The 15,866-nt window shown below is 44.3% G+C and overlaps 1 protein-coding gene across 8 annotated transcripts in view; it reads left to right on the forward strand.

The window, feature by feature from the left end:
* Positions 1-15,866, forward strand: part of RUBCNL (rubicon like autophagy enhancer) — a 39,778-nt gene that overhangs the window by 1,050 nt on the left and 22,862 nt on the right. For 3 of the 8 annotated variants that reach the window (XM_059378303.1, XM_059378302.1, XM_059378299.1), the window contains exon 2: positions 13,052-13,654. In XM_059378303.1, the coding sequence (XP_059234286.1) occupies positions 13,150-13,654 (505 nt within the window). In that variant the 5' untranslated portion in view covers positions 13,052-13,149. Of the gene's footprint in view, position 1; positions 103-8,234; positions 8,759-10,705; positions 11,019-11,609; positions 12,828-13,051; positions 13,655-15,866 lie in introns of those variants that run through there. The other 5 variants (XM_059378301.1, XM_059378304.1, XM_059378306.1 and 2 more) reach the window with 5 other exon arrangements.

A 15,866-nucleotide genomic window follows, 5' to 3' on the forward strand; every position in this document is an offset into this window, starting at 1 on the left:
CCCGGGGTGGGGGCACGCCGGCGGGGGGAGGCTGTCGGAGCGGTGGGGGTACGAGGGGAGCCCGAGGCAGGGGCACGCCGGCGGGGCGAGGCTGCTGGAGAGGTGAGGTGGCGCGAGGGGCTCGGGAGAGGCTTTGCGCGAGTCGGGGGACCCTGCCCGGGCGGGGTAGTGCAGAGGCCCCTGGGGGAAACGTAGGAAGGGGCTCTTCTGCGGGGGGTGGCGGATTTTTTTTTTATAGAACTGACTTACAAAAGGGAGGGACCCTGAGCTGGGCTTGGATCCGGAAGGCTCGGGAGCGAGACCTTCAGGCACTTTACCGCTTGGCGGTGCAGAGCCTGCACCCTGCGTGGACCCAGGCTCAGTGTTCCCAGCGCCTTGGCTTTTCTCGGTTCCCCAAAAGCGCGCAGACAGCGAAGGCCCGCGGAGGAGCTCCTCCCCAAGACACCCAAACCTAGGGATATCTGGTGGCAAAAGCCAAACTTTTTGCTACTTCCCCGAGCTAGGTGAGAGCGGGAGAGCGCGGCATACTGGGTGGTGGAGCGCCCGTGTCAAGTTCACCTGCTGAGATTGCAGCGGGGAAAGCCGAATTGCTGCGTTTCACCCCCACCCCCCTCCAGCCTGCCTGTCGCTGCGCGGTGAGGTTTGCTACCCCCATCTCCTGCGACTACTGATGCTGTCAGCTTGGAGAACGTGGAGAACCTTCGGAAGAAGGGTTGTTCGTCCTTAATGGAAATTAAGACTAGCAGGAAGGGGCATATTCCAGAACTATGCTTACTTCGTGATTGCCGTGGAACTTGGAAGGATGTTCGAATTGCAGATGGGGTGGGAAAGTTCAGAGGACTGAGGGTCAGCAAATTCAAGTTTCCTATACTCCGTCCTCAGGCCGAATAGCAGTGAGGTTTTGTCAAGTCAAGAAACCTCATGGAATCTGTTTGCTTGTGTGCGAAGTGGGGAGATAACCCCTGCCCTACCACATTGGATGACTTGTAACGAGGGAGGGGAGTGTTTTGAGAAGTATGTAGAGTGGTTTCTGTAAATGACGGTTATCACCGCATTGCTCCCCACACCTCCCTCCTGGCCGCCAGCAGAACCTCATTTGGAGGGGACTTAAGGCAGCACGTCCTGGAAGTGCGGGCATTTTCCTGCTTACCTGCCCAAAATGTCGGGATGCGTCTGTTTCTCGGTGTGTTGTGGCAGTTCTTCTTCCCAGCACGACTACCTGACACTGCGCATCACAGTGTGACATCAGGGGACAGGAACTTTGCCTTCCTCCTCTTTAGGGCCTGAGGGAAATGCTAAGAAAGTTAAGGAAAGTTGGTAGTGACCACCAGTGGGAGGTGGGGGGAGGGTTACTCTGAAAACCTTCGCTTTCTGAAGTTGGAGTTCTTGTTTTCTGATACGGGAAGACTCTGTCAGGGCCAAGGATAAATATGCAAAAATCAGCATTTCAATTCAAATGATCTTTAGAGGAAGATAAGTAAAGAGCTAGAGAAAAGAGTACAGTTGCTTGCCCGCAGGTTTTCTCCACCCTTCTGGGGCACACAAATAATAGCATTGCCAAATTTAAATAGTTTCCCTTTTTACTAAATTTAGATCCATATTTCTGATATGGAAAGGAAAAGGGTCACAGGGTTGGTTGTGTTACCGTTAGAATTTAAGCAGATCCTTTTAAATAAGCATGTCCAATCTTCTAGCCATTATAAACGTGAGCAATACTAATGCCTGTGTGTCTTATTGTATATATCTTTTCTAAAAAGATAAATAAGGTAAGCTTGTCAAGGTCACCAAGCTCTCTGATTGGTTTTTCGTTTTAATTAAAAGTAGTTGAGAGGTGACTCATTTACGAAGTGGGGTAATAAAACTAGGTCTCCTTAGTTGTGCTGTGGTGAACTGAACTGGAAGTTTTTCTAAAATGGTGTTGAATATTGTGTGCTGGATTGAGAATTCATTTAGTTTTCACAACAGTCCTTAAAGAAACTGAAGCACAGAGAGGTTAAATGCCTTATCCAAGGTCAAACAGCTGGTAAGTAAAGAGTTTCTCAGGTTGGCACAAAAATTACATTTGATTGGGACCCTGGTGTTTTTTTCTTAACTTCTGCACTGTGTTTTATCCCACATGTACAGGCAGCATGAGGGGGAGATTGAGGGCTCTGGAGCCGGGATCCACATCCTAGGGCTGAGTTTGCTGCTGAATTGCTGTGTGGGCTTCACATTACTTCCGTTCTATGGGCCCCAGTTTTCTCAACCACAAAATAATCCCAATAATCCTATTGAATATTGAACAGAGGCTGTAGTTCTCACTGGAACATGAAATGTGAACTGTGAAAGAGAAACATTTCCAGTATGTAACAAACTGCAGAAATGATTCCTAAAAGTCTAGTCTTCACTTCCAGAGACAAGTGTTTTTGCTGTTCTCAACATAGGCTGGAACATGACAAAGGGGAAAAAGCCAAAATAATCTACACACTTCAATGTGATCTGCCTAACAATTAATGTTTGGAAATTATTTTTTAAAAATACTTTAGTTCTGTTCTTGGATCCTTAGTTTTACACTGAAAGAGATAAGTGTAAACTAGGCCTCAAAGTTTTTTTGGGCAGGTCACCCATGACCAGCAGATGCTTTTGTCTTATTTATTTTAGGAGCTAAAGACCAGAGGTTGGGGTGGCCTTAAACTCTTCCACATTCTTTTATTTCAGCAACTTGTAGTGGGTCAGACACAACTGTGCAAGAAATGCATGTAAGCTACTTCCTTATTCTCTCTTTATTTGGAGATTATTCTTAAAAGCTAGCTTGAGGGATGGCCACTTTAAATATGATGGGTCAGGAGAGTTGAACTTTTGTTTATGCACATTTTGAGGGTATTTTAAGCAATATGGCTCAATTGTCTAATCATTTCAACTGTCCTACGACATATATAAAATGGTGTTTTTTGTTGTTGTTGGTTTTGGTTTTGGTCTCATTCTTAGTTTAAACTCTTGGTCCCTGTGGGGGACTGGGGCCCAGGGAGGGATAAGCATGCCCATGTCACTGACATTGCCAGCAGCCCCTTCGTGCTTGATAAATTTTGAGATTCTGGAGAGATGTTTGGGTCCATGAGATTTAAAGGTCTTTCCCTCACCCCCGCACCGTTGCAGGTAAGAATGTGAACTTGGGAGCAAGACTGCCTGGGTGTGAAACGCTCCAGTTTCAAGCTATGCCTCGGGTCCTAGTGTTGTTATAGCTACCTCATGGATTGTTAGAAGGATCAAGTCTGTGTGTGTGTAGAAAAGTCTAGAACAGGGCCAGGCCCAGAGTAAAGGCCGTATAAGTGTTAGTTAGGAACTGATGATGGTGGCTAAGATAATAGAAGACGAGTGCTCTGGGGGAAAAAAAAATAGGGCAGTAAACCAGGATAGGGTATATTTTAGGGATGAAGTTTTAAAAAGGGTGATGAAGGAAGTCTCCTTCCAAAGGCAAGTTTGAATAAAGAAGTGAGTGCAAGTAGAAGCAGATAGGGGGATACAGGGAGGCAGAAGGGTATAGAGGTGTAGGAATGGAGAGGTAATAGAGAAGTAGGTCAGAGAGGTAACTCAAGGTTACATGGACAGATACGGCAGTGTTGACGGTTTTTCTTTTTTTTTTAAATTTTTTAAATTAAAATTCAGTTAATTAACATATAATGTATTATTGGTTTCACAGGTAGATGTCAGTGATTCATTAGTCTTATGTAATATCCAGTGCTCATTACTTCATGTGCCCTCCTTAATATCCATCACCCAAGCCCCTCCCCTCCAGCAACTCTCAGTTTGTTCCAGTTTGTTCCCCATGATTAAGAGTCTCTTAGGGCTTATCTCCCTCTCTGGTTTCATCTTGTTTTATTTTTCCTCTCTTCCCCTATGATCCTTTGTTTTGTTTCTTAAATTCCACAGATGGGTAAGGTCATATCATTGTCTTTCTCTGATTGACTTATTTCACTTAGCATAATACCTTCTAGTTCCACCCACATCATTGCAAATGGCAACATGTCATTTTTGATGGCTACTTAATATTCCATTATATATCTATACAACATCTTTATCGATTCATCTGTTGATGGAATTTTTCTTTTTTTAAATTTTATTTATTTATTTGACACACAAAGAGATAGAGAGAGAGAGAGAGAGCACAAGCAGGGGGAGCAGCAGGCAGGCAGAAGGGGAAGCAGGCTCCCTGTTGAGGAAGGAGCTGGATGTGGGGTTTAATCCCAGGACCCTGGGATTATGACCTGAGATGAAGGCAGCTGCTTAACCAACTGAAAAACCCAGGTACCCCTTTAATTTGTTTTCTTAAATTTTTTTTTTTTTTTTTTTTTTTGAGAGAGAGAGGGCACACACATGTGCAAGACGAGGTGGGGCATGGGTAGAGGGAGAGAGAGAAGCTCAAGCAGACTTCAGGCCCAATGTGGAACCCTACCAGGGTCTTGATCTCACAACCCTGGGATCAAGATCTGAACCAAAATCAAGAGTTAGACACTTAACTGACTAAGCCACCCAGGCACCTCTGTTTTTGTTTTTGTTTTTTAGCTTTTACCTAGGGAGTTTGCTTATGGAAAATTTCAAACTAGAAGTAAAGGGATCAGTACATGTACACTTCTCCCATTTTCAACAATTCTCGAAATGGCCAATTGGGTTTCACCCATAATTTCTGCTGGCACTTCCCCACTGGATTATTTCAAAGCAGATGTCAGAAATTCTATCAATGATTTTTACATACGTCTATATATACTTCTCAAGGATAAGCACTTAATCACACAGAAGCACAATACTTGGGGTGCCTGGGTGACTCAGTGGGTTAAGCCTCTGCCTTTGGCTCATGTCATGATCTCAGGGTCCTGGAATCGAGTTGCACATCAGGCTCTCCTGCTCAGTGGAGACCCTGCCAACTCCCCACCCCCCTGCCGGCCTCTCTGCCTACTTGTGATCTCTGTCAAATAAATAAAATCTTTAAAAAAATTAAAAACAGAAGCACAATACTTAACTGTGTTGATTTTGTTTCCCATCTGTAAGTTGGGACCAGCAGAACCTCCCTCTCAGTGCTAATTTCAAGATGGGGTTGTTGATGTCTGGACCATTGTGTAGGGTCCAGCAACCGGTGCTCCATTGCTGGTTGTCATCACGTTCATGGTGTTGTCTTTACCAGCTCTTGGTTTTTGTTTTTTTCTCTTTTCTTTTTCCAGATAGGTCAGTGGTGGCAATTTCACTTCTACTTCCCCTTTCCTCTCTGTACCTACTTTAGGCACCCATATTCTGTATTCCCTTTATCTATGCTCTGTTTTTCCCTTCACTTTTAGTGCCTGTGTTTGCAGCCTGACTTACAGTCAGTTGTCCTCTGAGCCCCCAAGCCCATGTCATACCAGTGCTCTCTAGGCTTCCTAGACTATTTTAGAAGGGAGATGGGAACTTCTTCCCACTTCATTTTTTTGGACAGCATTATTGAGATGGAGCTAGAATTCACATAACATACAATTCACCCGTTTAAAGTGTACAGTTTGCGGCGCTGGGCTGGCTCGGTTGGTTAAGCATCCAACTCTTGGTTTCAGCTCAGGTTGTGACCTTAGGGTCATGGAATCGAGCCCCACCTTGGGTTCCATGCTCAGCTTGGCATCTGCTTGGTATTCTCTCCCTCTTCCTCTGCCTTCCCCCTCTCAAACAAATAAATATATCTCTAAAAAATGCCACTTTTAAAGTGTACAGTTCAGTGGTTTTAGTATATTCACAGATGTGTGTCATCATCGCCACAGTTAATTTTAGAACATTTAGAGCCTCAAAAATGTACCCTGTACCCTTTAGTTATCACTCTTAATGTTTTCATTCCCTCCTTCCTCCACTAATCTATGTTTTGTCTGTGGGTTTACTTATACTGGACATCTCATTAAAAAAGAAGTATCTATCAATATGAAATATCCTTCTGACTGGTTGTTTCACTTTGTATAACATTTTCAGGGCTCACCCTTGCTGCGGCATGTCTCAGTGTGTCACTTCTTCCTATGGCCGAAGAGTACTGCATTGTCTGGTGGTCACACACTTTGCTTACCCCCCCGTCAGTTGATGGACATTGGGGTAGTTTCCACTTTTTGGCTATTGTGAATAATGCTCCCATTCACATTTGTGCACCAGTGCTTGTGTGAACATCTGCTTTCATTCTCTTGGGCGTATACCCAGGAGAGGAATTGCTAGGTCAAATAGTAACTGTATTTTGAACCATTTGGGGAACTGCCAGACTGTTTTCCGACATGGCTCCCTATTTTATTTTGCCCAAACATGGGAGACTTGCCGTCATTTAAGGGTAGGTGCCTACCCTTACTGTGGGTGAATGTTTGTATTAATATTTTTTGTAAGTCTTATTCAGTTGTCTAATGTTCATGGATAGATAAATTTTTTGTTTATCATTGTTTTTTATATAAAAGGTTTTAACTAAACCATTATTTGTATGGTGGTAGGTACCTTTAGGTTACAAGATGATTTATTGGAAGAAAGAACAAAATTCTATTTTCATGAATTTTTAAGTTACATGATAACTATATTAGAATAGCTGTGCACATATAAGGTTTATAAATAAATAGTCCCATACTGGAGATCTAGGTACAATAATTTTGTTTGTTTATTTTTAATAAATAGATATAATCATAAAATTCCAGGCACGGTGTTCTAAAAACATGGAAGCAAGCATAGTGGCGTGGTTCTTAATCCTTCATTTTGTGACAGATCTCATGGGAAAATTCTTAAAATTACTTTGCCAGTGAAATTGCAAACATCCTAATTTGAGCACATGTAAATATCAGTGGAAGGAGCTTTGGATCAGGTCAGACTTTTGGTTTTTTGTTCTATGTCTGGTAGTTATTCATGGTAAGGCTTTGGGCAAGTCCCCTAACGTTCTTGATTTCAGTTCCCAAATTAGCATAGTAAAACCTGAGATAATTCACATTATCATCACATAGAATGAGAGTGGTTAAGTGTGACATACACAGACCACAGGAAGTTAGTCATTTGTGCATCTTGGGCAACCTTGCAGTCTTCTTAGGCAAAATATCTATGTTCCTTGGTCTTTGCCTTTGTTGGGTCTTCCCCTTCTCACCCCACCCATTTGTCATAATTACTTTCTGTCCTTTCCTAGTGTTCTTTTGACAGCAGACTTTCAACATTAAGGGTCATTGTCGAAGGTCAAGTTGGTCTGGGAGGAGTCCCTGGGATGCCACCGCCACTGTTGCAATGTAGCCCTGTCACCTTCCAGGCGCTCTTCATGTTAGAACACAGAGTTCGTCATGTGTCGTTCAGTGGCGGTAACCTTGTAGCTGTCAGAAAATGGCAGTTTGCTCTGATTCCTGGCCACTTTGTGGAAGCCGTGGAGCCACTTGACTGGGCATCTTAATGGTTTCTGTTTGGTAAGTGATAGTGTGAGTCTGTTTAAAGTCTAAGCTTGAAGGGAAGTAGATCAGAAAAGAGGAAGAGGACCAGGGAACTGTCTTAACCTCAAATAGCTTACACGCTGACCGTTCACTTGCATTTGTTTATTATTGAGCCTGCTCGGTAAGCCACCATAAAATCGGCATACATGAATCTTACCTTTCACCTCCACTCTTATTTGTGATTTCTAGTGTCTAACTTCCTTTATTCCGAGGAAACGGTTGACAGGAGTTTTAGGTCATGATCTCCAGTTTCTTCTATTGATGGACATATATTCTTGACTTTCTTTCTTGGGCAACAGAAACAACCAACAGAACCATACTTAGGTAGTGTTTGTTCATTCATTCATTCATTCTTCTTTTTTTTTTTTTGAAGATTTTATTTATTTATTTAACAGACAGAGTTCACAAGTAGTCAGAGAGGCAGGCGGGGGTGGTGGGGGCGAAGCAGGCTCCCAGCTGAGCAGAGAGCTGGATGTGGGGCTCTATCCCAGGACCCTGCGATCATGACCCAAGCCGAAGGCAGAGGCTTTAACCCACTAAGCCACCCAGGCGCCCCTCATTCATTCCTTCATTCATTTTATTCACACTCAAAGAATATATTTGCTGAGCACCTATGATGTGCCCCTGTTCTAGCTTCTGGGAACAAAGAAGTGTCCCAAGTACAATGTTTTTAAACAGTTACCCTCAGAGATTTTACATTCTAGCAGGTGTCAGTCTTTGAGATTGAATGAAACAGGGAGTCATGCGAAGGAGTAAGAAGAAAACTAGAGGTGGGTAGGAGGAGAGGAATCACTGGCTGGGACAGTGGCCGTGACTTATATGGGGGCCATGGAGGCGTTGCTGAGAAGGCGACATTTAAGATGAGTCTTTAATGCTCCCAGTAAGTATTCAGTCCGTAGTGAGGGCTCAGGCAGAGAAAATCTAAAATCCTAAATCTGACATGCTCCTGTATATTCATCTGATTGTTAGGGGTCCTAGCAGCTAAGAGCTGCTCTTCTGCCATCAAAGTGCTGGCCGGTTAGGGTCTGAAAGACTTTTGTGAGGTCACTATAGAGGTCACGGTGGTTCCTGCCCAACTGAGTCATCCACCCCTTTTGCAAAAGTGGCATCTTTGCAGGCAACCCTGTGGCTCTGAGGTTGCCCTCATGATGCGGTCATTCTCAGCAGAACCACTGATCTTAAGGGGCAGAGAATCACCCAGAATGACTGGGCAGGGGGGATCCGGGAGTCTCTCTCTTGTCTAGGACCTCTGCTGCTGCATGTGTGTTAACTAGTAATCTGGCCCGTGCTCTACCTCAACAGACCTCAACAGGAAAATCTCAATAGAAATGGCGGTAAGCTTCGCGCTCTGATTTCTCCTCCTTTAAAATGTTTTTGAAAATTGATTTTATCTTTGTACCTAAGCCTCTCTGATTCAAAAACCCCATTTGTGACAGTCGGAAGCATTTCGGGAAGATGCCAACCATTGTTTGGGCCCATATTACCTACTGCCTGTCAGCACTGAAATGTGTGAATGTCTGGGTTTAGTCACCGTCTCCCCTCTAACCAGAACATAAGTGACTGGAGGAATCACGGAGCTTATTTTACTCCAGTGCTTCCAGACAAAAACAATACCAACCATGTAGTAGGTGCTCAGTAATAATTTGTTTAATCGAATAATTGACAAACCACAAGCAAGGTGACAACCAGCAGCACAGCGATATAATGGTATCTCACCAAAGATCAAGCAGTGGAGATGTTGACCTCTGGGACTAGGGCCTGGACTTTGTTTCTAATCATTGCCCTCTCCTGTGGCCATCTCCTCCCAGAGAAACTCATGCTTCTTAATGAGTGTCCAGTCCAGCTTGTCATCCTCTCGAGAAGCCAACATCTGCTGGGTATTTGTGTGAAACAAAAGCATCTTTCTAGAAGGAAGTGGAGCAAGTACCTGCTTCTGAAATTATTTTTGAAAAGAAAGTCTGTTTTGCTCCGTTTTGTGCTGTTAAGTCAATTCTACATCTGGGAGGCTCAGAATTAGCATCACCCTTTTTGAACTATTACCTTTAGTCTGTTAAAAAAAAAAAACAACAACTCAGGAATCCCTGCTACTTATCACTAGTTGTAGGCTATGCATTCACTTCTGTAATTGTCTCCCCCACACAAGGACAGCTATGACGTGGAGAGAACTGAGTGAGTGTAAAACACAACTTCTAGCTTCATCCTCTTGGAAATACATTATCAGGAGCTATGGACTCAGAACTAAAACCGCAACTTATAAAGAGAAGAGAACCAGTGAGAGAAAATCAACAAAAAGCAACACAGACAAATATGTTCATTGCTATATGTTTTATAATAGTGAAAAACCAAAAATAAATTTCTGTCAGTAGGAGTCTGGCTCAGTAAATCTGGATACATTTATACTATAGAAAGTGGTAAGATAGTTAAGATAAGCACCCTCAAGACCTTGTTGAGAGAAAAAGAGGTTGTAGATTCTGTCCAGGATGAGCCCTTGTGTATGAGTCCCATCTTCTGACCTGTCCTATGTATGTTAATTCATAGGAAGAGGTTGGAAGTGGTTACCAGTGTCCTTTCTGGGAATGAGGAGGAATTGGCAGGTTTGGGCCCATGGGTGTGCTTCACTCGCTCTAGGCTTCTGTGTGGGGGGCATTCCATGAAAACATGATCATGATTCTCATTTGTGATGTTGAAGCCCAAAATTATTGGAGAAGAAAAGACAGGCGATGAAGAGAAATTGGGGCAGTGAGTGAGATTTGAGGTTTGGAGAGGGAGGACAAAGCACTTGAGATGAATTCCGGAAGTCGCCCCCAGAGCCTGTGATACTTGGTGAGGGGTGATTTGGAGCTTATGTAGTATTGTGCAGTATCATGTGTATCCTGTCTATGTGTATGTGTCACTTTGAAAGGTTTGACCTAGAACAGAAGTCAAGAAAACCCAAGGAACTGTGGCACAGCTTTCCTATGTACCTTCTTTTGGTCTATTTGTAAGTGTTGGGTGAGAAAAATGTCCTATCATTAGAAACACGGATTCACTTCTCTCCTTGTGCTGATAATTCTGCCATGGTAACAGAACAGGTGTGTCTACCACAGAAGTCCTCTCTCCAGCTCAAGATATTATTTCCAGTTTGTTGGATTTTCCTCTTCAGTCCGGATGTGTGTTGAGTCCCCATGGAGAGCTGTGCGCCTGGTGGAGAACAGACGAGATCCCTGCTCTCACGGAGCTTATAGGGAGGGGGCAGAGGGGAATGACAGTGAGGAGCTAAAAATATGTCAGGAAGTGAGACGACTATGATGGAAATTAAGCAAGGTGATGTGATAGGGAGTAACTGGGGAACTACTTTAAGAGAGGTAGTTAGGAAAGACTTCTTTGAGGAAGTAATTTATAAACCAATACGTGCAACGGGACTGACAGGAGTCAGATGTGTGATCGGTTGGTGGAAGAGCAGTCCAGGTAGAAGGGCTAGAACAGCACCATTAGGGTGGGCAAGAGCCTGTGGGACACAAGAGTTTGCTGCGTGGTTGGGACTTATCGGGGAATAGACAGAGATAAGTGAGAGTGGTCTACAGGACAGGATCATTGTCATGCCCTAAGAACAAGGTAAGGATTTTGGATTTTATTACAGATTCGATAGGATCTGTCAAGGGGCTGCTGGATGACTAGGGGACTGACATCTTATGTAGGCTTATGAAAGATCTCTGCATACCTCTTGATTGTACGTTGAAAAATATAGAAGCAGGGAGACCCGCTGGGCAGATGGAAGGAGACCCAAGTGGGAGAAGATGGTGACTTAGATGAGGGCGGTAGCCGTGGATATGAACTTGCTAATGGATGAAAGACGAAGAGTTAGGGGAAGATAGGATCAGGGATCACTTCCAGATTTGGGGCCTCAGCAACTGGGAGGTATGTTTCCTGAGATGGGAAAACCAGGGAGGAGCAGATGTGGGGGGAACTAGCATCTTTTTGAATGTGTTAGTTTGCCATGTCCCCTGGATGGATGTCGGATAGGCAGTAAGATATGCTAGCCCGTGGTCCCAGGGGAGGTCAGGAGCCGGGATCCAGGTGGGAGCCATCTGCATACATAACGCTAGTTTTTAAATAAGTTTTTTTTTTTTTTTTAAGATTTATTTATTTATTTATTTGATAGACAGACAGAGATCACAAGTAGGCAGAGAGGCAGGCAGAGAGAGAGAGGGGGAAGCAGGCTCCCCGCTGAGCAGAGAGCCCGATGCGGGGCTCGATCCCAGGACCCTGAAATCATGACCTAGCCGAAGGCAGAGGCTTAAACCACTGAGCCACCCAGGCGCCCCCATAACGCTAGTTTTTAAAACCCTGAAACTGACTCCAGAGTTTCAGTCACCACCTTGCACCCCTGTTCTCCACCCTTCCTTTAAGCTAAGCTCACTTAAGCCAACTGCTTCCATCTCTACGCCTTCCCTTGCTGACTTCGCTTTTGCTGTTAAGATTACTTGAGCCTCGTAGAGTGAAGGACAGTGGGAGCAGTAGAAGGACACATGCTGGGCCTGTGATTACGGTGACCAGAGTGCTTCTCTTTGGAGTAGCTCTCAACATTTTAATCATGGCTGTATTTACTGGAGCCAAACAGTGAGTTTAAGAGTGAGCCAGCTGGGATGCCTGGGTGGCTCGGTGGGTTAGGCTGCCAACTCTTGATTTCGGCTCTGGTCATGCTCTCAGGTTGTGAGATCAAGCCCTGCATCAGGCTCCACACTGGGAATGGAGCCTGTTTAAGATTCTCTCTCCCTCACCCTGTGTCCCCCTTCCTTCTCTCTGTCCCCCACCCACTAAAAAAAAAGAAAAGAAAAGATAGATTCTAGATTCACAGTGTGTTCTTTAGATATGAGAAGCGAATCACAAATTTCTACTGCGATTATAATTCAGTATTTTAATCCAAGTTACATAAAACAAAGTTTTTAGTGCTAGGGGTTTTCAATGTCAAATCCCACTTGTCTACTTTGTTGTAATACAATCACAGACTAAATAAAAACAAGAAACTAAGAAACTATGGAACTATGAAAATGTGTCTCTACTTCCCCATGGAATTCCCATTTGGGGTTTGACATTTAATTTTATTGGAATAATGCACGGCTGTCTTACACTTTCATTTGTTTTATCACCAGTATGCATATATGCCTTTATCCTTATGTAAAACAATCTTTGATTATCTTTATGCCTTGAAAAACCCTTTCTTGTCCTAACATCATGCTTCTTTTTTTTTTAAAGATTTATTTATTAATTTATTTGACACACAGAGAGAGAACGCAAGTAGGCAGAGAGAGAAGAGGAAGCAGGCTCCTTGCTGAGCAGAGAGCCGGATGCGGGGCTCGATCCCAGGACCCTGAGATCATGACCTGAGCCCAAGGCAGAGGCTTAACCCACTGAGTCACCCAGGTGCCCCCCAACATCGTGCTTCTTGTGTCTACTGCTAGTTGTATTGCTAATTTGCTTATTTCTTTATTTATGTGTTTGTTTAGTTATTTCTTATAAATCCAAGGGGAATTGACTGTACAGAGTGAAGTACAAACTTACTAATGTTTTGTTTCTTCTCCAAAGATTTTGGAGTTTAAAATATGACTGGGTTCTTACTTATCTTGAATGATTTTTGCTTGTTGCAGATAAGCTGTCTGCCCCCTCCCCACAACTGGCATTCGGGTGAGTTCAAGGCCCTAATCCAGTAGTACAGTGGAACTCACCCCACCCTGATCTCGGAAAGATGGTGTCACAGTCTACAGGCCGACACGATTCTCCAGTGGACTCATGGGACAGGGACAACAATGACCCTGGTGACACTGATGTTTCCCCCAGCCTCCTGGACACTGACCAGCCTCCTTGCCACTCAGACGTCAGATTCATAAGGCACAAAGCTGCCTGGATTAACCCCCAGTGTGAGCAGCAACAGTCTCAGGATTCGCCCCCTCGGGTGCCAACAGTGAGGAAGAGTGGGAACCACTTTGGAGAGGACACCGCCTTGCCCCTCAACCCCTCACCATTGTTTCTTGGGGACTCCATGGTGGAGACATCACTGTCAAAGGATACCGCAGACTCTGCCCAGGGCTCAGGGGACAAGAGCAGCGACCCCTCTTTTACCTCAGTGGAAGAGCAGGCGGTGTTCCTAGGACACTCTTCTCAGATGTCTTTGTTCACAAGCTCCTCTCCTTGTCCTGAAGTGGACCGTGCTTTTCTGCAGCCTTCCCAACTGACAGCTTCCACGGATGAAGGTAACCCCGGCCGGGAATTTACCTCATTCCTGTCTGTTGCCATGCCGGCCTTGCTTGGTCTAAAGCTCGTCTTATGGTCTTTGTCATGAGAAAAAAGTCATGGTTTTCCACTTTGATCAGAGGCTGGTGCATTAGCTCATTTAATATTGTCTCCAGCCCAGCTGTCCGGATGGTCACAATGGGTAAAATCAGGTATTTCTGTTCTCCGTCGATAGCAAGGGGGTGGCATCTTTGCTCAGCTTAGTTGATAATCAGTGCCAGCTGCCATCTTTGAGCTGGTGTGTGCTTCCAGGAGCTACTGGCGCATGCAGTTGCCTGAAAAAGAGTATTGGAGGTGCTCTCAATTCAGCGTGGTGGGGTGGGGTGGGGTGGGGAGTGTTTCCAGACAGAGTGGGTTCCGTTTCACATGGGTACTTTCCTAGGAGATGCACTTGCAGCCTCATCTCTATTTACCTAAATGGAGTGTGACTAGAAAATAGTAAGATTGAAAAATGGTAATAACAATTCCCCCAAAGACTATACAAAAGGTGGTTGTTGTTGTTTTTTAATTAAAGCCAGGGTTCCCATTGCTCTGAAGTAACTCACATATTCTTAAAAAACTGGAATTCCTAAAATAAGATAATGCCTGCAAAATGCCACACAAGAGTCAATAAGTTATCTACTACTGTTCTCATTTGTGGCGTTCTGATTTTTAAGAAAATATTCATTATATTATATTCACACTGTGTCGATCTGTATTTCTCTCAGAATCCCAAATAGTTGATGAAGTTTTTTTTCTTTCAAAACAGTTTGAAAGCTGCCCGTCTGCCTGTGTGTGTGTATGTCCGTATGTGTGTACATATGTGGGTAATTTATTTATTTCTTACCAGCAAGAACCAGCCCTCCCCTCCCCTAAAATATGCAGTTTATTTGTTCTGTTGGAAAAACTTTTGGAAGAGTCAAAGATGATGATAATCTTTAACATATTATTCATAGCTTAAGCATAGCAGATTTTGGACAATCTTAAAATGGGCTAGTTTTGAAATAAGAACCAAATTTGAGCAAAATGACACACTCTACAGCAAGTGGTTCTGCAATTTAAAATTATCCTGTAGCTTTTGTCTTTCTCCCAGAAAGAAAACAGTTGCCCCAGCCCCTTTTGTCTCAGCAATTTCTGTAAGTACTTTTAAAAGCCACTCCATCTTAAACTTGGTAGGAGGATGCTGCTTATGGAATTAAAAAAAAAAATAAAAAAGTCCCCAGCTATCTGGTCTCTCTTTGCTGTGGGACAGCAATGCAAAGACAAGGCATTTGCAACTAAGATACAGAATTTTCCCTGTGACTGCTTCGTCACAACGGACAGCAGCACACTCTTCCTTTTCTAGAGGAAGACCCACCCGCCCACTCCCCCAGCCTAGCATTTCCTGAGGCCCCAAGAAACCAATCCACAATTCCTTTTGTTTGCAGGACGCACTCACATTGCTGGCCTCCTTCAATCTCTTAATAGCTGCCTCTCCTAGTGCAAGAAATGAGTATATTTTAACACAGAGGCCCAGCCAGCTGGTGTAGAGAGCTGGAACTGGAATCTGCAGCTTGACTTTTTTCTGTCCCGTTTCTTCCTCAGGGTCCAAAAACTATGACCTCTGGGCCAGCTCCTTCTGGCCTCCTGATTTTACAAATCAAGCGCAGCGTGTGTTGCTGATAACGCCATCTTCTCCGCAGTGGCGGAACTACGTAGTTGCAACAGAAGGTCCTTAGAGCCTATAATACCTACTCCCTAGTCCTTTTCAGAAAAAGCTGGCCCACCCCAGATGGATTCTGGAGCTAACTGATTCCGAGTTCTCCGTGGAACAGTCGCTTTCTTGAAGCAGAGGCAGGGGATCGGGCGATTCTGCTAGCGTCTCTCTTTGTCACCCTGAGAGCTATCTAGCCTTGAAGCCATCTGTGGCATTTTGGCTCATTTAGCAGGTTGGAACAACTCAGCTCTTGGGGCCCTTGTAGAAAAGTTTTGCCTTACATGCTGCAAGAAGGAATCACATGACAGGAATCATTCCGTTTTGATGGTGTTTGCTGCCAGTAATGGAGCGGCTCCGGGGGCAGAATGGCTAAGTCAGCTGTATCCGTCCTCCACAGTTTCTTCTGGTTTTTGGCTGCAGGAAGACCTTTTCAGAGAAGCAATGCTGGCCTTTTTCAGATAGATTTGTCTCTGTAAACAAGAAGTTTTGGGTCAGTC

The sequence above is a fragment of the Mustela nigripes genome, chromosome 15 (assembly GCF_022355385.1).
Source record: "Mustela nigripes isolate SB6536 chromosome 15, MUSNIG.SB6536, whole genome shotgun sequence".
NCBI classification, from domain to species: domain Eukaryota; kingdom Metazoa; phylum Chordata; class Mammalia; order Carnivora; family Mustelidae; genus Mustela; species Mustela nigripes.